The sequence below is a fragment of the Rhincodon typus genome, chromosome 23, assembly GCF_021869965.1.
Source record: "Rhincodon typus isolate 14 chromosome 23, sRhiTyp1.1, whole genome shotgun sequence".
Taxonomy (NCBI): domain Eukaryota; kingdom Metazoa; phylum Chordata; class Chondrichthyes; order Orectolobiformes; family Rhincodontidae; genus Rhincodon; species Rhincodon typus.
The window spans coordinates 9018899-9042685 of record NC_063354.1 but is presented as its reverse complement, the minus strand read 5'-3'; the positions used below and the strand labels follow the sequence as shown (position 1 = coordinate 9042685).

Sequence of the window (23787 nt, the reverse complement as noted above, 5' to 3'; positions counted from 1 at the left end):
CCCTCCCCCTCCCCCTCCCCCTCTATCCAACTGTCTTGTAACTCCTTTCTTTAAAATGGGAGGGAGACAAAGCATGTAATTACAAGCCATTTATCTTAACATCTGTCAGAGGGTAAATGTTAACCATTATAAAAGACATTAAAGCTCGGCATACAGATATGTTCAGGTAATTGGGCAGAGTCAATGTAGTTTTGCCAAAGGGAAACCATGTTTAACCAATTTATTGGAGTTCTTTGAAGAAGTAACATGTGCTGTGGATTTAGAGGAACTGAGGAATGTTTTAGATATCTTAGTTAACCTGTTCACATGTGTTGCAATACTGCTGTGAGACGGGTAGAGCTTGAACCCAGGCCTCCTTGGTCAGAGATAGTGACATTGCCCCTGCACCACAAGAGCTACTCCAGTGGATATTCTGCACTTAGATTTTCAGAAGGCATTTGATAAGATGATACATCAAAGGATATTGTAGAAAATAAAAGCTGATGCTGTAGGGGGTAACAATTGCCATGTATATAAGATTGGCTAGCTAATAGGAAACAGTAGGCATAAATGTCATCATTTAGTTGAAGACATGTAATGAATTGTGTGCCTAGGGATCAATGCTGGGCCTCAACTCTATACAATTTATATTCATGACTTTGAAAGGGCTGAAGTTATGGTTACTAGTTTTGCTGATGACACAAAAAAATGTAGGGGCTTTGTGCTGGGGAGGTCTTGCCCCACAAACTTGATTGCGTTTTTTGAGGAAGTGATGAAGATGGTTCAGGGTATGGCAGTGGATGTTGCCAACATGGACTTTACTAAAGCATTTGACAAGGTCCCTCAAGGTAGACTGTTCAGAAGGTTAACTCACATGGGATCCACGGTGAGTTGGTAGTTTGAATACAAAATTGGTGTAGTCATAGAAGACAAAGGGTAGTTGTTGAGGGGTGTTTTTCTGACTTGACGTCTGTGACCAGTGGTGTTCCAAAAGGATCAGCGCTAGCACCTGGATGAAAATGTAGGTGGCATGATTAGTAAGTTTGCAGACAACATGATCATCAGACACCATTTCCACCACCTCCAGCGAGATGCCATCACCAGACACACATTCCCTTCCCCTCCCTTGTCTGCCTTCTGCAGGGACTGTTCCCCTCCGGACACCCCGGTCTACACTTCCTTCAACCCCCCACCAACAGCCCTGCGGCACCTTCCCCTGTAACCAGCGAAGGTCCGTCACCTGCCCATTTACCTCCTCCCTCCCTAGTATCCAAGGGCCCAAACGTACCTTCCAGGTGAAACGACACTTCACCTGCACTTCCTTGAATCTAGTCTACTGCATTTGCTGCTCACAATGTGGACTCTTCTACACTGGGGAAATGAAGAATAGACTGGGTGACCGCTTCACAGAACATCTACGTTCTGCTGGCAAAAAAGACCCTGAACTACCTGTTGTCTGCCACTTTAACATGCCATCCTATTCCCTGGCCAACTTCTCTGTCTTTGTCTTGCTGCAGTGTTCCACCTAATCTCAATGCGAGCTGGAAGGGCAACACCTCACTTTCCATTTGGGGACCCTGCAGCCCTCTGGACTCAATATTAAGTTCAATAATTTTGGGGCCTAAACTCTCCCATGTCCCAGCTCCTACCCCACACACCAGGCCTTGTTATCACATAGCCTGCCCTTATACTACCTGTTTTTAGTCACTAATAGTCTCTATTAACAACTGTTTACCCCCCAGCCTGATCGTTATCAACATCTTTGTCAGTCCAACTGTCTTTCTCTCTCTTCAGGCTCTATCCTATCGTTTACTCCCTACCCTACCCACCTCCCTATTTTCTGCAGAAACTGTTTTCCCAGCCACCACCAGTTCTGAGGAAGGGTCACCAGACCAGAAATGTTAACTCTGATTTTTTCCTTCACAGATGCTGCCAGACCTGCTGAGCTTTTCCAGCAACTTTGTTTTTGTTCCTGATTTACAGTATCCACAGTTCTTTCGGTTTTTATGAAAATTGGTTGAGTTGTGGATAGTGAGGAACATTGTCAAAGGATACAGCCAGGATATAGATAAGTTGGAAAGTTGAATGGAGAAATAGCAGATAGAGTTTAGTCCAGAAGCGTGTGAGGTGATGCATTTTGGAAGGTCAAATGCAAGAGGAAATACTACTGTAAATGGAAGGAACCATAGGAGTTTTGATTTACAGAACGATCTTGAGATGCAATACATAGCTCCCTGAAAGTGGCAACACAAGTTGATAAGGTGGTAAAGAAGGCATACGGCTTGCTTGTCTTCATCGGTCAGTGCATTGAGTAGATAAGTTGGCAAGTCATGTTGCAGCTGTATAAAACTTTTTAGTTAGGCCACATTTGGAGTATTGTACAGTTCTGTTCACCACACTATTGGAAACATTTGGAGTCTTTGGAGAGTGTGCTGAAGAGGTTTACCAGGATGTTGCCTGGATTGGAGTGTATTAGCTATAAAGAGAGGTTGGACAAATTTAGATTGTTTTTGCTAGCGCATTGGAGGCTGAGGGGGCGACCCAACAGAAGCATATAAATTGAGAGAAATGGATAGGGTGGATGGTCGGAGTCCTTTTGCTAGGGTGGAAATGGCAAATACTGGGGGCATAGGTATAAGGTTGGGGGGGGTGGTTGTTTAAAGAAGGTATGGAAGGCAGGTTTTTATGTAGAGGGTGGTAGGTGCCTGGAATGTGCTGCCAGGGAAAGTGGTAGGGAACAGAGTGGTAACATGTAAAAGGCATTTGGATAGATACGTGAACAGGCAGGGAATAGAGGGATACGGACCACCTGCAGATAGATGGAATTAGTTTAGAATGGCATTATAGTCCGCGCAGATATGTTCCTGTGCTGTATGTTCCAATTGTGGTGGACCTAAAACTGGCCATGATACCATTGAATGCCAGCAGCGGGACTTGTATACTTGACTTCCCATCTATGGCAGCTTCTGGAACTTTGTTGAGGACTGAGGGAACTTTGGATAACTCCCATTCTCAATCATGCAGTTCTACCTTTCCAGTATTTCGCTTACACGCCGAAAGCAGATAAGGAATCTATACCATGAGAGATGATGCACAGTCTAGACAGTCTGAGACAGCAGAAAGTAAATTAATAAAGCCATGAGCAACTTTGTATAAATTACAAGGAACATCCAGAAACGAATTGGTAGTTGTAATTTCATTTTACGGTACAAATTGCCTGATAAATGACACTCCATTTATTTTAATAACTCTTTGGTCTCTCTACTGAATGCTTCTGTTGCTGATGGTGGAAACTTTTTGTACCTAAATAAGTGAAGTCATGACTAAAATTAATTTGATTGAATAGATTGACAACCACTTTGTTGCCATTGTCTGAGCCATGCAAATCTGATCTTGCCATTCTTATTTTTAAAGTAAGCAATTATGTAACCCCAGGTACTCTACCTGGTACTGCGTATTTACACTACCAATATTTATCTCAAAGCTGATGACTACAGTTTAAGTTCCACATGTGTTCAACCCTGCTTCTGTTACTTGTGTCAACTTCATGCCCATCAAATCTGTTCCATCATTCAGTTAGATCATGGCTTGGGCGTATCTTAACTCTACCAACCCATCTTGCTTCTGTAACTATTAATTCTTTTGCCTAACAAATCCTATCAATCTCAGGTCTGGCATTTTTAATTGACCTTAGACCCAACAAGATATTCTAATAGGTTATATTGTGCCGACCAAGAGACCTTCTTACACTTAAAAGCACTCTGACATTTGAGATAAATTTTTATTCTCTGTTCTCCAGAGAATAAAAATGCAACCTAATTGACGGTCCACCGACTTAGGCAGTCCTGAATTCCATGATTACGTAATTCTGATTCAGGTAGTTCTATGGTGTGAACAAAGGTGGCAGGAGGAAATCTACCTAGTGGTCTGGGGTTCTCAGATGATGATGCTGGAGAACTGCTGGGCCCATAGAACTGCACAAAAATAAAATTACATGTGATTGTTTAGGAAGGATTTATGTATGCCTGGAAGTGTACTTGCGCAGTACCCTTTGCCAATCATTCAAAACCTAAATGAAGTCTTTAAGTAAGTTGAAGAAGTGCATTCTAAGCTAGGTTTGGCATCACACTGGATTTACATTCCAAACGTTGTGAAACAAAGTAATTGATGTTTCCAGGAGTCTCTTGCCACTTATTTTTGCAATTAGGTCTTCCTGAGCTTTGCAGAATGCACCAAATGCTCCTGTTTGAATTTAAGGTAGTATGCCAGACAAAAACAAATATTCAGCATTTTGGATTAACTTGATCTCTTTTCCACTTGTTGCTTGTGTCTTATTTAGTTTTGTCCTGTTAAAAAGAGCAACAACGTATTCTTATTGCTTCCGTTGTTATTCTCAGGAGACTTAAAAATGCTTTACAACCAATTAAGTATCTTTTAATTTGTTGCCATTGTAATAAAGGATATTTGGCAACCAATTTTCACATAGCGAACTCTCTTGAACAGCAATGAGATAAGGACTCTGCTTTCGATGTTTGTTGTTATATAGGCTTAAAGCATTGCTTTCTATTGTTGTGTACAATTTGTTTTGTTTAATTTATTTTCTGTTAGATATGATTTTCTAAATACATTGCGGTTAATTTTTGACAGTACTTTTTTTTGCTGTGTATTGTCAAAACCAATTTAAACTGTGTAAAAGTTATTTCACCACTAGGGGATCCTGTTGCTTCATTTCACGATTTTACATAGCAATCAAATGACCCAATGTGGTATCCTGTAATTCTGTGGTATGATATTTAGATGAAATTTTTGCTCTTTTCTTTTCTTGGCAAGTCCCTGTTGTTCAATGAATTGACGTATTATAAGTGCAAATGAGCCAAAGCCTAATCTTCTGTCAAAACTGAATTGAAAATTCTGATATTCAGGATGTCGCCTGTTATATTATGAATATCAATTTTATTTTCACTTCTGAGCATTTTTGTAAATAAAGTATCAGAAATGTTCCAAACAAATTGGCAAGCAAACTGGTATTCCTTCCATGAGTGAAGGAGACTGTACGTTTGGAAGTTACACAGGTACCCCCATTCATGTTTGTGTAGTATTTGTGTGACGAGTGTCATGTTGTTTTGCGTCAGAGTGGCTCAGCAATGGTGCCTTCCTCCAGGTCAAAAATTTGAGAGTTCAAGAGTCATCCCAGAAACATCAAGACATAATCATACCTGGCACTTGGCATATGGAGGGAGTGCTTTGTAATAAAGTAAATAGTTTCACACATGCATGCATTATAATTAATTTGCCACCTTTTTACCTACCACTTAACTCATCTATATTCTTTTATCAGCCTTTGCGTTCTCCTCATGACTTGCTTTCACGTCTAACTTTGTGTCATTGACAAACTTAGGCACATTCCACTCCCTCCCTTCACCTAAGTAATTTGTATGGATTTGTAAGTACTGAGGTCCCAGCGCTGAACGGGGTTCCTCACTGTTTTGTAGCTGTTAATCAGTCCTCAATCATGGTCATAATGATTTCAACCTGATGAACCCTTATCTGTGTCACTTTGTGTGGATTGTGACAATTTATGAATTTTTGGATTTTGGAACTCCATAATGATTAAATATGCCAGTTCTTGAAAATGTATTGCAAGAGACACCATCTCTGAGCTACCCTCATGATGTTGGACTGAGTCTGTCTTATATAACTTCTGCAATTGACTAATCTGCTAGTTAATGGTTCTGGCAAACTGAGATATTGGAGGTCCTGGGAGTGGGTGGGAGGAAAGAATAATAAGATTACATTTTTTGCTGTAGCTGAGCTGGCTTCCATCACCTTCTTTTAAATTCACTCATAGATGAGGGCATCAGTGGCAAGATCAGCATTTATTGCCCATCCCATGGTTAATAATGATGGCAAGGGCACAAAATGTACTCTGGGTGAGGAAGGCCAATATCCACCACCAAGAGTAGCTTGGCAGCAAAACTACAATCGAACTAGTCAGGTCTTAAAGGACATAGCTATTTTAGACTAGGTCTGCAGCAGATTGTGAGGGAACCAACAAGATAGAAAAACATACTTCATCTCATCTTTACCAGTCTGCTTGTTGCAGATGCATCTGTCCATGACAGTATCGATAAGAGTGACTACCCCACAGTCACTGTGGAGATGAAGTCCCACCTTCACATTGAGAATACCCTTCATCATGTTGTGTGGCACTATCACTGCATTAATTGGGACAGACTTCAAACAGATCTAGTAACTTAAGACTGGGCATCCATGAGGCGCTGTGCACAATCAACAGCAGCAGAATTGTATTCCAACACAATCTGCAACCTCCTGGCCCATCACATCTCCCACTCAACCACTATCATCCGGCCAGGTAATCAACCCTGGTTCAATGGAGAGAGCAGAAGGGCATGCCAGGAGCAGCATCTGGCATACCTGAAAATGAGATGTCAACCTGGTGAAGCTACCAAACAAGACAGCTTGCATGCCAACCGCATAAGCAGTAAGTGATAAACAGAACTAAGTGATCCCACAACCAACGGATCAGATTTAAGCTCTGCAGTCCTGCCACATCCAGTCGTGAATGGTGGTGGACAATTAAATAACACCCTAAAGGAGGAGGCACTCGAATATCCTCAATGATGGAAGAGCCCAACACCTCTGCAAAAGAGAAGGCTGAAGCATTCGCAGCAATCTTCAGCTGGAAATGCTGAGTAGATGATTCATCTTGGCCTCCTCCAGTGGTCCTCAGTCTTCAACCAATTCGATTCGATCCACTGATATCAAGAAATGGTTGGAGACACCATATACCGCAAAGGTCCTGACAACCGAATCCCCCATTGTTGACATCCTGCGGGGTTGCCATTGACCAGAAACTCAACTGGACTCACCACATAAACAGTGAGTACAAGAGCAGGTCAGAAGCTAGGAATACTACATTGAGTAACTCACCTGATTCAGGAGTGTGATGGAATATGCTGCACTTGTCTGGATGGGTGCAGCTCCAACAATGCTCACATTTGCCAGGCTGTTAATTGTGATGGAATTCTCCCCCTGGATGGATGACTGCAGCTCTGACAACACTCAAGAAGCTTGACACCGTCCAGGACAAGGCAGACCACTTGATTGGCACTGCATCCACAAGGTCAGAAATCACACAGCAACAGGTTGTAGTCAAACAGGTTTATTTGAAAACACAAGCACCTCCACATCACTGCATCTACAACCATCCGTCCCACCCTCCACCGACACTTAGAACGTCAGGAAGAGTCACTGGACCCGAAATGTTAACTCTGATTTCTCTTCTCGGATGCTGCCAGACCTGCTGAGCTTTTCCAGCAACTTCTGTTGTTTTTCCTGATTTACAGCATCCGCAATTCTTTTGGCTTCTACCTAGAAGGACAAGGGTGGCAGATATGTCAGAACACCACCACCTTCAAGCCATTCACCATCTTGATTGGAAATATATTGCTATTTCTTCACTGTCGCTGGATCAAAAACCTGGAATTCTCTCCCTAATGGATTTGTGGGTCAACATACAGCAGGTGGACTGCAGCGGTTCAAGAAGGAAGCTCACCACCACCTTCTTGAGGGAAACTAGGGATGGGCAATAAATGCTGGCCAGTCAGCAATGCCCACGTCCCATAAGTGAATTTAAAAAAAAGTCCCACAGAGCAGTAAAGAGTCAACCACATTGCTGTGAGTCTGGAGTCCCATGTAGACCAGACCCGGTAAGGATAGCTGTTTCCTTCCCGAAAGGACACTAGTGAACCAGATGGGTTTTTGTTACAATTGACAATGGCTTCAAGGCCATCATTAAACTCTTCATTGCAGATTCTTATTGAATTCAATATCCACCATCCGCTATGGTGGGATTCGAACCTGGGTCCCCAGAACATTATCTGGTTCTCTGAATTAACAATCCGACACAAGCCTTCACCTGCCTGCCACATGCCCACCCACCACCGACACCCATCGAAAGTCCCTGAAATCCAGACAAAATAAGTACAGTGCTGTACTAAATATTTAACCATGTGGTGTGCAAATCCTCCTTTAAATTAGTTGATGAAATGTTCATCTAATTATTTTTTAAAATTATACTTTAATTCTTTGCTTTTGTTTTTTCCAGCAACTAAAGCAGCAACGTGACCAGTTGAAACAGTATCAGAAGAAGATTGCTATTCAACTTGAAAAGGAGCGGGAAATAGCTCGACAGCTGCTTCGTGGTGGTAAGAAAGAGTGGGTATCACAGATGTTATGTAAACTTGTGAAATTTTCTGACTTGTTTAAATTCATCAGTTAAGGGTAGTATTCTGGAGCAGCCCATATCACTCTTCCAGTTGTTCAATGTATTAAGTGTGGAGGAAAAAATGGTGTGATTATAGGGCTTATCTGACTCTTCCTAAGTTTGACTCTTCATTTTCCAAAACTAAAATTTCTTTTCCATTACAATGTAGGAACAGGAGTAAACAATTCAGCCTATCAAACTTATTTTCCCGTTAAAATTAATCATGGCTCATCTGTATTTAACTTGTTCTATGACTTTGTTCTGTAACCTTTTGATATACTTGCTTAAAACAGCCTAGTTTTAAGGAGTCTGGCTAAGTGACTTTCTCCAGCAATTTTGAGTTTATTTCAGATTTTCAGCATCTGCATTTTGCTTTAGTCCTAATCTATTCAATGTCCTCAAAATTTAATCCTTGTAGCCCTGATATGAATCTGAAAATATGTTGTTTCCCCCTTCAAGGCCAATGTAATGAAACTGTGATGTCTCTTTTAAGACCCAGGTGAATTTTGGTTTACTCTGAGGGTCGTTCAGTTTCCTAACTATGGCAGTATTGGGTTCCAAGAAGTGCCCATGTGACCTGATGTTGCCGTGGGGATGAACAAAAAGAAAACTAATTGCAGTAGAGTTGGTCAGCCTGTTTTTCTGTTTGGAACATACTGAGAATTGATGTAAAGAGGAAACGACAAAGTGTGTATGTGTGTTTGGTGGGGGCAGGGGGATGGTGGCAGGTGGCAGGTGGAGTCAAGTCTTGTCCAGCAGCTTTATTTCCATTGTCACTGTGAGGGTTGTTTTCTTTTTAAAATGCTAGAAATTTTATTTAAGATGAGAAACAGTACACTTATACAATTATTAACATTATCAGGCAGTGTCAACATAGTTTGTGAAAGGAAAATTGTGTTTTTACAAATTTAGTTCTTTTGAGGCTGAACTAAGCAGTTGGATTAAAGGGGAATCAGCAGAGGTAGTGTATTTGGATTTCCAAAAGGCATTTGATAACATTCTGCATAATGTTACTATTCAAAATAAGAGCTTATATGTTGTTGGAAATGATAGATCAGCATGGATGGAGGACCGGCTAAAAGACATGAAATAAAAAGTCAAAATAAATGGATCATTTTCAGGATAACAAACGGTAACTAGTAGACAGTTGCACGGATCTTTGCTAGGCCTTCAACTATTTATGATCTCTGCTGATGATTTGGATGAAGGAACCATCTACTGTAACCACATTTGCTGATGGAATGATGATGGATAGGAAAGCAAGTTGTGAGGAGGATATAAAGTTTCTGTAAAGAGCTTTGGATAATTTGAGTGGGCAGATGTTTGACACATTTAAGTATAATAAGGGAAGATGTGAGGTATTAAAACACATAATATTTTGAAGGGGGGTTGACAGAATTGTTGCTGAGAGAATGTTTTTCCTCTTGGGATATATCTAGAAGTAGGAGGCACAGCATATATATAAATACATTGTAATTAGCCTCTCTTCTGTAAATATATTGTCATTATCTACTCTCTCCTCCTCCTCTTCCCATCATATATAATATTCATTCTGTTACAGGACTCCCAGTTGATCTTTTTCAGAAACACCACTAATAATCAGAAATATTCTTCTTGAACTGCTTGACATTATTGAGAGTTTGTTCATACAATTTTTCTAATGGTTCAATAATTGGAATGTTAGGCGAGCTTTTAGTTTGAGATTTGAATTGCATAAATACCACCACTAGGTGGTGCAAAGAGCATGCATGCACAAAAAGGCTGAGTGAAATATCAACCAGACACCACCATTATGATCTGGAAAGCAGGAATTTTACTAATGTAAAGTTCAAATGAAATTCAGTGTTTTGCTGTTGTATTAATTTCAAATGACCTTTGTTGAGAATGAACCTGGCTGTGGAACAGGCCTAATTTTATACCTAGTTCATCTCTGTTCAGAGAGATGTGGTGGTTTTGAGGAGAGCTTTTGACTTCAGATTTTTACACTTGCACCATTTCATTTCTTGGCTTGTTTTATTCACTAGGTAAAGTTGTCATAGTCCCAGAGGACCATAGAGCTGCTCTCTCATAGAGTTTTAGAGGCATACAGCATGGAAAAAGGCCCTTTGGCCCAACTCATCCATGCTGACCAAGTTTCCTAAACTAAACCAGTCCCATTTGCCTGCATTTGGCCTATATCCCTCAAACTTTCCTATTCATGTACTTGTCTAAATGTCTTTTACACATTCTAATTTTACCCACCTCTACCACTTTGTTGGACAGCTTGTTATACATACGCATCACCCTGTGTGAAAAAGTTGCCTCTCCGGTCCCTTCTAAATCTTTCACCTCTCGCCTTAAACCAATGTCGTCTAGTTTTGGACTAGACCTAGGGAAAAAAAGCCTTCCAATTCACCTTTATATATGCTCCTAATGATTGTATAAACCTTTATAAGGTCACTCCTCAGCCTCCTATGCTCCAGGCTAAAAAGTGCCAGCCTATCCAGCCTCTCTTTTATAAAAAAAAGGTCAAATCTTCCAGTCTTGGTAAAATGCTTGTAAATCTTTTTAGTTCCTTTTCCAGTTAATGTCACACTGCTATTTGAAGGATGTTCAGTATTGTATGCAGTATTTCAATGTGCCCTTACCAGTTAGGGAGACAGACAACAGATGGTGAGTTTAATCCAAGGGTCACCACTAGCCAGGTGAGGTGTGACGTTGAGAACGCAGGACCTTCAAGGTGACCTCAGCTGGTGCCGGAAATGAGCCCACATTGTTGGCATTACACAGCATCAGAAACCAGTACACCAGCAACTGAACTAACCACCTCCCAAAGCTAAACCTAACCCGGCCCCTGCCAGCTGACCCTTATGCCTGGCTCTGTTGGATACTTACCTCTCTCTGAATAGCCTGTTGCTCTGGCCTTCTGAGATTTTCTTGCAAGATGGGGCAAGTACAGGCCAGAGTACTCCTTCAGCTTGTCCAATCACAGGTTTACTCCCTCCCATCCTTAATGTTCCTCCAATCACAGATTCTATCTCTGTAGGAGCAACAAGAGTTAGAGATGGAGAGAAGCTGGAGAAGGGACCGTGAGAAAGAGGGGGAATCTCTGATTGGAGGAACAGCTCCTCATACATTTTGTCTCTTTCTCATGTGGCGATACTTGTTCTCTGGTCTCCCTGTGATTGAATTTTCAGGGGCACATTAGCCATTTCTAGAATGTATCTCAAATGCTGGGGAATGGTTTCAAACTAAGGATCTCCCATTTAAGATGGGAATAAGGATAAGTTTCTTCTAAGTGTCATTTGTGTTTGGAATTATTACTCAGTGGAAGCCAGGTTGTTGAAGATACTTAACACTGAGTTAGAAGATGTTTTATTGTTGAGGGAGTCAAGTGGCATGGTGTGCAGGCAGGAAAGTGAAGTTCAAACCATATCAAATCACCCATGATCTTTCTGAATAGTGAAGGAGCCTTCTGCTCATTTCTTATGTCCTTTATGTGAAATTTTATCAGTCTCTACGAGGATGATAGCAGTATTCTGTGTAAGGTCCTTTGCCTGGAACTAATGCATTGCCACAGATGGAGTCTGACCACACCTGATTTAGATAAAGTCGGCATGTCACTAGACTTTAAAACTGCTGGACCCATACAAAAAATAATTTAAGTGACTTCTGTATTTGAATCCCCTAATCTCTCAGTTTTTCCTTTAGTTTCTGACTTTTTGCTGTTTAGAAAATACTGCTGATCACTTGTTTTTTAAGTCAATGTGATGATCTTATACTTTTTCACATTGAGCTCTATCCTAATCTCAATCTATCCATGTCCCTTTACAACTTCTGCTCCCATTTACAGCATATATTGTGCCACCTATTTCACTGTCGCGTGCAAACTTACATACGTGGCGCTCCATTTTTTTGTCCAAGTCATTTATATAAATCAGAGAAAAGCTTTGGTTTCATCCCCTGATGGATTCTCATTAGTGTTAGTTAATAAGATAGATGTTGACATGAAGTAAGGATTTCTAAAGCAGCATGCTGGGAGGAAAGGACTGTGATAAAACGTTTGCTCGCATGCACCCGTGATCATTCGTAGAAGGGGAACTGGCACCAACTCAGAACAGGTTTTTAAGATCTGAATGCATTAACTTAACACTTCCTTTTGTTCTTCAGTAAAGCCAAACTTCTGCTCAAGAAGAAACGATATCAGGAGCAACTTCTTGATAAAACTGAAGTTCAGATTGGCAATCTTGAGAAAATGGTAAGGAAAAAACCTTCTGTTCTGGGTAACAAATGCATCAGATTTGTGAACAGCCTGTTTGAGTTAACTAGGAATATAAGATTATCTCGTTGGCATATTCTCCTTTTCTCTATGGAAATTCTCTCCCTTGCCTTCTCATTTTTCCAGCTCTCACTGCATCCTCCTTCTAGCCTCTTGCTCTGTTCATTTCTTCATGGCTTTCATACTTCTTTCTTGCCCTTAGTGCATGCCTCTATCGTCCCTGAACTTTTCTTTAGTTTAAACTTGTTTTCTTCCAAACATCTCCTTACTCAGATGAGTTCTCTTAGCTCTGACTAATTATGTAGACATCAAGGTTATATATAACAAAAACAAAACTGAGTAGTTAAAACTAAGTTGTGTAGAACTAAGGGTTAAGGCTGCGCAGATGAGCTTCTAAGGTACACTGTGCGAGTGACCTCAGTAATCATGAGAGAGACAGGCTCTTGCTAACAGTTTAAAACTAGATAAGCTTATGGCAGGGATGTCTGCTGCAATATCTTCATTTATGCAATGTAAATAAATACTATTTGTTTGAAGAAATGCCTTAAAGTATGGCCTGAGTTTATCTTAACAGACAGACCACGTTAAAATAAATAGTATGTTGGACCCCTCGTTTGAAAAAGCAGTGGTTTAAAATCTACCCTAGAATGACAGGTTTGAGAATGTACATTTGCTTTGTGTAAGATGTTTATGAATAGACTCAATCTAAATCCGAGTCAGCACTGACGCAAAATGCAGTAATTACCTAAATTTGTCAATCACTGGCTATTTGTGAAAAATAATGATGTATGTTGGGGGCAACATATCCTATGAATACCACCTCTTGGTGACGCAAAGAGTAGAAAGAAAGCTGACCCATTCTCAAGGAATGGGAAGCAGCTGCCTGGATGTAAAATAAAGCCTGCAGTACGACAAAATAGAGTTTATTTTGAAGTTGATCTTCTTTCTCTACAGTATTTCTTTCCTTCTCTCTCTCTGAGCAGCTTTATTCTCACTCCCACTCCCACTATGGCCACTCAGCCTTTATTCCCAGGCAAAAAGGAGGCTGTCTCCTGGTACAGCCTTCCCAGTAACCAGTCTTGGTTTTGGCCTTTGTCCTGCTCGCCCTGTGGCCTCAGCTGCTTCTTTGCTCATCTGGATCCCTTTGACAGTGGTACCTATAATGATAGTGTTGCTGCACCCAGAACATGCTCCTGCAAATGGCATGTGTACAAGCACTTCCTGCTTTCTGTGCAGGTGACCTCACTGGCACTGTCGCACAAATGCAGGGACCATTTTTCATTGTTGGTAATCACTCCAATTTTGGAGATGATATGAATCACTGGCTGTTGGAAATGACAAGTTGTAACCTCGTGGTAGTATTTTTCGTCATGATGAACACACACAAGTAGAAAAGGTTGCTTTTTGATGTATTAGTGAATAAATTCATTTAATGTGTTTCATAATGGCCAAGTCACCAAGAATGTTTCATAATTGTCTCTTTTGCAATGATAAAACTGATACTCCTTGTTGACTAATTACTGCCTCTTCTGTCCTTCTCTCAATTCAAGTCTTGCTTAATGTAACAAATAAAACTTGCCAGCCTTTTTGAAGTATGACAATAATGCTTCTTATTTGTGTTTGATTTTAAAGGTTCAGGACATTGAATTTACTCAAATAGAAATGAAAGTTTTGGAAGGACTTAAAATCGGAAACAGCTGTCTTCAGAAAATGCACGAGGTATATCTCTGAAAAGTAGTGGTGACGTCTGCATTGTTGAAATTTCTTGAACTATTTTTGGATTGTTCTTGGGATGCAAACGTCACTGGGCAAGGCCAGCATTAATTGGCTGTCCTTGATTGCCTTTGGAAAAGTGGTGGGGAGCTGCTTTCTTGAACTGATGCTACTCATGCTTTGGAGGGAGATCCACAGATACATGAACAGTTTTATCTGTGGCAATTTGATACAGCTAATTGGTGCGCTACTCTGCTTAGGACAGCAATTAAGAGTCAACCACACTGCTGTGAATTTGGAGTCATATATAAGCCAGACTGGAAAAGGATACCAGATCTCCATTGAAGGAAATTATGGAAACAGATGGGTTTTTACAACAGTTGGATAGTTTTATGACCATTACTAATGAGACAAGCTATTTTATTCCAGATTGATTGGTTTATTGATATAAAATGCCTCAGCTCAGTTCAAGCAAAGGTATTTTCCTTTTAATATGGATGAGTTATAATGTTCACCTTCTTAAAATAGTATGGTAGTATTGAAAAACTTTTTTTTTTAAATTTAAGATTATGTCCATTGAAGAAGTAGAAAGAATAATGGATGAGACCCAAGAAGCTGTTGAATACCAGAGGGTGAGTAGTACGATGCACAATTAAAATTCTACTAATGTCTGAATGTAGGATCAAAACAAAAAGAATGAAAGTTTGGCAAATCTGGTCTTAACACTGTGTGGCTTTTTGTTATTTCAGCAAATTGATGACATTTTGGCTGGGGGAATATCTCAAGAAGATGAGGATGCCATTCTGGCTGAACTAGATGCTATAACTCAGGTGAGGATACGCATTTGTCTAGTTACTGAACAATTAACATTACTAATGCTTGCCAGCCTTTGGACACACAACCTGCTCTCCCACCTTGTTACTACGGTCATCAAAGTCCAAACATAAATTTAACCTCTGTCTTGAAAGATCCATTCCTGATGGTGTTGTAATCATTCACACTCTGTCATCTAAAACTATTGAATGGTTTCTAAACACTGACTAATCTGCTTCTCCAACCATTTGAGTTAAAAAAAAAACTTGTTCATTTTCATTATTCTTGGTAAAATCTGCTTTTTAATGGTCAATTGCAGTTTTAATATAAATTTTGGTTTAACCTTGTAAAGACGTTTGCTTGGACTTTGAGCTAAATATAGTTGGCGACACGGCAGCACAGTGGTTACCACTGCTGCCTCACAGCACCAGGGAATTGGGTTTGATTTCCCCTCTCGGGCAACTGTCTGTGTGGAGTTTGCACATTCTTCCCGTGTCTACGTGGGTTTCCTCTGGATATTCTGGTTTCCTCCCATGGTCCAAAGATGTGCAGGTTATGTGAATTGGCAATACTAAATCGCCCATAGTATCCAGGGATGTGTAGGCTAGGTGGATTAGCCATGGGAAAATGCAGGGATCGGGGATCTGGGTGGGATGCTGTTCGGAGGGTTGGTGTGGATTTGATGGGCCAAATTAAGGTTCTCTAGATTTTTAATCGTTATCGCGCAGTAATGTCCAGAGACCACATACATGTAGCTGAATACAGACATCTGGAACTTGTTACTTGCTATACCTTGCTGTACCTCTCCACAAGTTGTGCTCCACATTGTGATGTAAGTTCTGAGATATATTTTGAGTTTGGACTGTGTGTCTGAAAGTGTTTAATTATTAACTCATAAGTATTGTTGAAGCTGTGATGTCTTTATTTTTTTTAAAAATGTGTTTGGGGGTTTTGGAGTCTAATAGAAATTGGCTTAGTTTGGGAGAGTTTGAGTGAATAAAGTAAACAGTGTAGTGTGTTAGCTTACAGAAGATTCAGGAACTTTTTTTGCGCTGGGTTGGGGGGGGAACACCATAACGTTGAACAATTGTTTTCTTTAGTTCCAGTTCAAGCATTTCTATAGGACTATTAGCTGAGGCTAGATCTGCAATACAGTTGCTCCTGAGAAAGGAAGAAGATAGTTTAGAATTGGTAAAAATAGGTTACCTCAGTGTAAGGAGGGAAGTTTAAAAGTTCCAGACCAGACATGTTTGATTAAAATCTTGAAGGTGTTATGTGAAGCTGAGAAAGTCTAAGCTTAGGTGCGTAAGAAGTCAAGGAAGAGGCTATCAGATTCTCACAACCAGTAGTTGAAGCCACAACTAAGTCAAACCTTACGTGGGATTAAAAACGGCATTTTCTCTACTGTTTGAGTACTGTAATAGGATGCTATTGAGATTTGTTGTGTTTGGATAGTGGGGGCAGAAGCGTGCTCTTTATGGGGACTGTTGCCTAGCTGAGATTTTTTTCCCCTAAACTGTCCATTTAATAGCTAAAGGCTAGGCTTGGCATTCTAGACTCTTGAAGATGGAGAGCCAATAGGAGGCCCTGCAGCATTGAAGAAGTAGCACACTGCTTTTTTTTTTTGTGAGAGATCAACTAAATATGGAGGCCCTTTCTCTTCATTTTTGAATGGAAAATGAAAAATGTCCTTTTCAGGTGGGCCAGCATTGTGAGGAGAGAAATCCTGTACAGAGAGGCCTGTGGCTAAACTAAACTCAATCATAGAATCCCTACAGTGTGGAAACAGGCCCTTCGGCCCACAAGGCCACACTGAACCTCAGAGCATCCCACCCAGACCCATCCCCCTATAACCCACCTAATCTACACATCCCTATGGGCAATTTAGCATAGCCAATTCACCTAACCTGCACACCTTTGGACTGTGGGAGGAAACCGGACCACCCGGAGGAAACCCACGCAGACACAGGGAGAATGTGCAAACTCCACACAGACAGTCGCCCAAGGCTGGAATTGAACCTGGGTCCCTGGCGCTGTGAGGCAGCAGTGCTAACCACTGAGCTACCATGCCACCCCAAACTCAACTCAGGCAGAAAGGCCTTTAAATAGCTATAATTGATATTTTCCCCATGTTTTCTGGAAACCATATCGCTTTCTTCTGCCTCTGGGAAAATGGCTAGGAGGCATGTTGGTTGGCAGCATGAAATTCTTGGACCAATGGGGTCTTAAAAATTTGAGCTTATGGTTGTTTGACCAGAGAGGACCATGGTAGATTGGATGCCCAATGACAGCATTTGATGCTTAACATTTTGCAAGAAATCTAGGGTTGTGGAAAATGGAGTGAGTTGCAAGTGCTGTTTCTTCCCTGCTGCCCACAGTTATACTTATTCTCCCTTCAATTCTGAATTTATATTTTTTAGCCTTGGTACATGATCTTATTAAATGTTTTACAGGAGATGCCTTGTTAGGAATCAGTTACTAATAGAAATGAATTCTTTTAATCTTTCAGGAAGAAATTGAACTCCCAGAAGTTCCTGCAGAGCCACTGCCAAATATATCTGCAAGAGAAAAAGGTATGCATGGGATTTATCATTTACAAGCTGAATTCAGTTTTGCAGAAAGTCTTTCAATTTAAAGAGGTTGTCTACTTGATTTTGGATAATATATCTTAGCCTATATGGTTTTCTTGAGTATTGTAATTTTCACCTTTCTTATTTAAAAAGTTAATGAACAGCAAATGATACATGGTGTACCTGTGAATTCCTGATGTGCATGGTCAGTGGTTGCAACTGTCTGCCTGTAGTATGAGCTCCAGAGAACACCCTCAGGATTTTGCATATTTTTATTCTGATTAGATTTTGGGGTATATTTTGATAGAGGCAAAGTGGAACTGTACCTTTGTAATGGTTCATGTATAGTGTTTGTTAATATGGGGTGGGGGAAATACCTTTTATTCCTCTTTGAATTATTTATTGGTATTTACACTGTATCAAAATTCCAGTGATTTTATAATTTGTCCGAATAGTATGGCTAGTGGTGCTCTATTGTTGATGCATAAATGGTACAGCACCCTCTGGTGAGGGGCAAATGTGTGTGATTGAACAATTGTTCATGGTCCTGAGGTTGCCCTGCTCTGTTGTTCAGTTTGGCAAAATTGGCACTTCACTGTTTGCCTCATCATTCAAATGCATTGAGTCATGAGTTTATTGTATTTGCACAGCAGATAAAATCGTAACCTCCGAATCAAATCCAGTCCATTTCAGTCAAATGCTCTTTACAACTGGGATAATTCTTAGTTATAGCTAATCACACTCTGTGGCACAGAAAATGAACGTTTACAAGTGTGAAATCCCATTTCTTAAGATTTAAATTGTTGAAAAATCTAGTTTCTTCTTTCTTTGAATAATTCAATCTTTTGTTCTCTTCCTGTGTCCCTCTGATTAGACATTGGATTCGTTCTTTTAATTTATATTTGCTTCTCTCTTCTTGACCCGTTAATCAACTGGATTGAAGAATTGTAAAGCGGTTGCACAGTTGTTTGCTGTGTTCTTTCAGGTCCTAGATTTTCCTAATTGTGACATAATAAATTCTCTTTCAGTGGATTGCCATTCCAATAATTTTAAATTATGGGGAGATGATGGAGTAGTATTATTGTCACTGGACTAATCCATTGACCCAACTAGCGTACTGGGAGAGCATAGTTCTTGTGGAGACAATGTCCTGGCTACAAATTAGGCACAGCCCGCTTGATGCGATGTGGTACTTTTGCCATGCTAAATGGGATAGACATTGAATAGACCTAGCAACTCAAGACTGAGTATCCATGAGGTGCTGTGGGCCATCAGCAGCAGTAGCAGATTCGTGCTACAACACAATTTGCAACCTCAAGGGCCAGCATATCTCAACCCTGGTTCAGTAAAGGTGCAGGAGGGCTGCCGGAAGCAGCAAATATCCAGTCCTTCTACCCCTGATGTACAGTACCAGCAGTGTGTACCATTGAGAAGATACACTTCCCAAATTCTCCAAGGGTCCTTAGACAGCACTTTCCAAAGTTACGACCGCTAACCTTCAGAAGAATAAAGGCAACAGATACGTGGGAGAGCACCATTTGCAAGTTCCCTTCCAAGCCACTCAGCATTCTAACTTGAAACTATATCACTGCTCCTTCACTGTCACTGAGTCACAGTTGGGGGAACACTTTTTCAAACAGCATTGTGGATCTACTTAAATCAAATTAACTGTAGTGGTTCACGAAGGTAGCTCACCACCACCTTCTCAAAGGCATCTAGGGGTGAATAATAAATGCTGGCTGAGCCACTGAAGCCTACATCTTGTGAAAGATTTAAAAAAAAACACCTAAATGTGCTCCCCCTCCCATTCCTCAGACGACATGTCCATTCTGGGCATCCTGCAGTGCCACAACGATGCCACCCGAAGGTTGCAGGAACAGCAACTCATATTCCGCTTGGGAACCCTGCAGCCCAATGGTATCAATGTGGATTTCACAAGTTTCAAAATCTCCCCTCCCCCTACCGCATCCCAAAACCAGTCCAGCTCGTTCCTGCCTCCCTAACCTGTTCTTCCTCCCACCTATCCCCTCCTCCCACCTCAAGCCGCACCCCCATCTCCTACCGACCAACCTCATCCCGCCCCCTTGACCTGTCCGTCCTCCCTGGACTGACCTATCCCCTTCCTAACTCCCTACCTACACTCACCTTTACTGGCTCCATCCCCGCCTCTTCGACCTGTTTGTTTCCTCTCCACCTATCCTCTCCTCTATCCCTCTTCTATCCGCCTCCCACTCTCTCCCTATTTATTTCAAAACCCCCTTCCCCTCCCCCTTTTCTGATGAAGGGTCTAGGCCCGAAACGTCAGCCTCTCTGCTCCTATGATGCTGCTTGGCCTGCTGTGTTCATCCAGCCCTGCACCTTGTTGTCTCGGATTCTCCAGCATCTGCAGTTCCTACTATCTCTGACCTAAATGTGATGGCCAAGTTAAATACCTTGCCTTACCAAATCATGGCCCAATATTAGCTGAGGTGTCACTCTCTGTAGTTTTTTTTAATTCATTCATGGGATGTTGCCCTTGAGAAGGTGGTGGTGTGCTGCCTTCATGAATTACTGCAGTCCATTTGAATGTATGTTCATCCACAATGCTGTTAGGGAAGGAGTTCCAGAGGATCATAGAGCCATATAGCATGGAAACAGACCCTTCGGTCCAACTTGTCCATGTCGAACAAGTTTTCCAAACTAATTTAACTCCACTTGCCTGCATTTGGCCCATATCCCTCTAAACGTTTCCTATTCATGTAGCTATCCAAATGTCTTTTATATGTTGCAACTGTACCTGCATCTCCCACTTCTTTGGGCAGTTCGTTCCATATATGAAGCATCCTCTGTGTGAAAAGGTTGCCCGTCAGGTCCCTTTTAAATCTTTCTCCTCTCACGGATGCTGGTTTTAAATTCCTCCACCCTATGGCGAAGAACTTTGCTATTCACCTTATTTACGCCCTTTATGATTTTAAAAACCTCTATAAGGTCATGCCTCAATGCCCTACACCCGAGCCTATTCTTATAATTCAAATCTTCCAGGAATATCCTTTCTATAGCACGGCAACCAGAACTGTACACATACTCCAGAAGTGGCCTCACGATCGTCCTGTACAACCTCAACATGACGTTCCAACTTCTAGCAAAAACAGGAGTTGCTGGAAAAGCTCAGCAGATCTGGCAGCATCTGTGAAGAGAAATCAGAGTTAACGTTTTGGGTCCAGTCGAAGCTTACAGCCCAATGGCCATACCATTGACTTCACCAGCTTCGAAATCCCTCCACCCCCAGCCTTATCCCATGTCCAGCTCTCCCCCCACCTGACCTGACCTGACCTGACCTAACCTAACCTAACCTAACCTAACCTGTCCATCTTTCTACTCGCCTATCTGCTCCACCCTTCCCACAGACCAATCACAATAATCCCCTACCTGCATCCACCTATCACCATCTCTCCTACCCTTCCTCCTCCCCAGTCCTGATGAAGGGTTTCGATCTGAAACATCGACTTACCTGCTGCTCAGATGCTGTCTGAACTGCTGTGCTTTTCCAGATTCTCACCAATAACTTTTGTTTCTGATTTACCACATCAGCAGTTCTTTTGGGTTTTATTTAGTTCCAACTTCAGTACTTCGTGATCTGAGCAGTGAAGTCAAGCAGCCAAACACCGCCTTAACCACCAACCTGTGATGCAGCTTTCAAAGAACTATGTACCTGAACCCCTGGGTCTCTCTGTTTGACAACACTACCCAGGGCCCTACTATTAACTGTCACAACATGACATCCCAACTCCTATGCTCGGACCAATGAGGGCAAGCTTGCCAAACACCACCTTCGCCAAACACCACCTTCACCATCCTATCTGTGACACCACTTTCAAGGAACTATGTACCTGAACCCCTAGGGGTCTCTGTTCAACAACACTCCCCAGGGCTCTACCATTAACTGTATAAGTCCTGCCCTTGTTTGTTTTACCAAAATGCAAAACCTTGCATTTATCCAAATTAAACTCTATCTGCCACTCCTCACTGGCCCAAGTGATCAAGATCCCTTTGTGATCTTAGACAACCTTCTTCAGTATTGACTATACCACCAATTTTGGTGTTATCCGCAAACTTATCAACCGTTCATCCTAAATTCTCATCCAAATCTTTTCTATAAATGATAAACAAAAGTGGACCCAGCACCGATCCCTGCAGAATACTGCTGGACACAGGCCTCCAGTCCGAAAAGCAACCCTCCACCACCATCCTCTGGCTCCTATCACCAAGCCAATTTTGTATGCAGTCGGCTGTGATCATGTGATAAAGTCCATATAGACAATGCCTGTCGCTGTTGGGGGAGCTGAGTGACTTTTTGTCGGATAGCTCAGCTTCTAGACGCTAGTGCAAATTGTCCCACTGTTTGAATCAAGGGGCAGCATGGTGGCTCAGTGGTTAGCATTGCTGACTCACAGCGCCAGGGACCCGAGTTCGATGCCACCTTCGGGTATCTGTCTATGTGGAGTTTGCATATTCTCCCCGTGACGTGTGCATTTCCTCCGGGTACACCGCGGTGTAGTCCCACAGTCCAGCAATGTGCAGGTTAGGTGGATTGGCCATGCTAAATTTCACATAGTGTCCAGGGATGTGTAAGCTAGGTGGATTAGCTGTGGGAAATGCAGGGTTACAAGGATAGCACAGAGGGTCAGGGTGGACTCGATGGATGAATGGCCTGCTTTTACACTGTAGGGATTCTTTGATTCTACTAAGTGACTTCAGTGAGTGATTCGGATTTGAGGAGCAAGGATGATGTATACGTATATCTTTTATTGTAGAGTTGGGAGTTGAAGCCCACCTGTCCCCTATCTACAGTTTGTGTGAGACCTATTACTGTTTGCCTGTTTTTGATTGGATTTAAAAGAAGCAAAGAATATTTTTATCAGCCACTTAAAGTAACTACCTGAAAAATGTTAGTTAATGGGATATTTCCAACCATGTCTGTCAATAAAGGCCCAAAATGGTTTGAAATAACATATTCATGTTTTGTTTTGTTGTCTCTTGTTTAAATTCAAATTATTCAGAAAAGACAGTTTTTGAGATGCAACATGTGACTTTATATTGTGTTCAAGGTTGTGTGTTAAGGTTTGAATTTGTTCCCCTTTTTTCACAAGTGCTTGTAATTTTGGACATCTCTTGCCAAATAATAAGTATATGTCATTGAATGTTTAAAAACTTTGTCCGCTGTACAAATAGGTGATGGTGCAACAAGCTGCAGGTGGTGCTCCACCAAGCAGTATTTTGAATGCTGGGATTTAATGAGTAGAATGGGTATGTTGAGGGCAGGAAATGGTACACCTATGCAGTTAAAAGATGTCTGTGGGTTTGGAACATGGCAAATTGGGACATAGTGGAGAGAGCCGTTCCATAGTTCTGAACTAGGAGCGGTTGATGTTGATATTGGATTTTAACATTGAGGTACAGTTTAGTTTGTATCTCCTATGGATTTTAAGTTATATTCTTTCAAGATAATTCAATTAGGGCATTAACTTCCTTTTTTTCTTAAACAGGAAAAGAGCCAGTTAAAAACACACCAAAACAAGAGATGGTGGCAGCATCGTAACTGAACTTTGGACTTTCAATGACACTGACACATGTGATTTCTCTTCCGTATGTTTTCTAGAGTTGATCATGATTCACCACCCTTTCTGAGGGTTGAGAAATTCAAACATGCACTTCAGGAGGATCTTTACTCTTTCCTGGCATTGTTTACTTTGTAAAAATGAAATTTCTGTCTTGACTTTTTTTAAATGTATTTTTCACTTTTTAAAAAGTCAAAAGTGCATTGCTGTAGAATTCTAAATCCAGTGATATTGATATTCCCTTGAAATTCATTCACAATCAAGCTAATTTACAAATTTTCAGTCTGTGCTTAGTTCTAAAATTTGGAATGGCTTCCAGATAAACTTGCACTGACCTAGTAATACAGTAGTGTATAAATTTGGTAAATTACATTTTTATCTGTAAACCATTAAATTTTCTTTGAATCTTTTGATAAGCACCTACACAGGATTAAAGAAAATGCAATTCGTAAAGGAATGAAGTGTCCAGAATGTAAAATGATTCCTAGAGAAGTAGCACATTTGGCACTGTGGTGGGATAATTATTATAAATGCATTCTGTTCTTTTAATAAATTCTCTGACATGAAACA

General features: G+C 41.2%; 1 protein-coding gene across 1 annotated transcript in view; it reads left to right on the top strand.

Annotated features, from left to right (window-relative positions):
• chmp6b (charged multivesicular body protein 6b) overlaps nucleotides 1–23198 on the top strand; it is a 54604-nt gene extending 31406 nt beyond the window's left edge. The window contains exons 2-8 of the mRNA XM_048611097.1: nucleotides 8108–8217; nucleotides 12416–12503; nucleotides 14157–14243; nucleotides 14804–14869; nucleotides 14987–15067; nucleotides 17560–17623; nucleotides 23146–23198. Of these exons, the coding sequence (XP_048467054.1) occupies nucleotides 8108–8217; nucleotides 12416–12503; nucleotides 14157–14243; nucleotides 14804–14869; nucleotides 14987–15067; nucleotides 17560–17623; nucleotides 23146–23198 (549 nt within the window). The remainder of the gene's footprint in view (nucleotides 1–8107; nucleotides 8218–12415; nucleotides 12504–14156; nucleotides 14244–14803; nucleotides 14870–14986; nucleotides 15068–17559; nucleotides 17624–23145) is intronic.
• The last annotated feature ends 589 nt before the right edge of the window (nucleotides 23199–23787 follow it).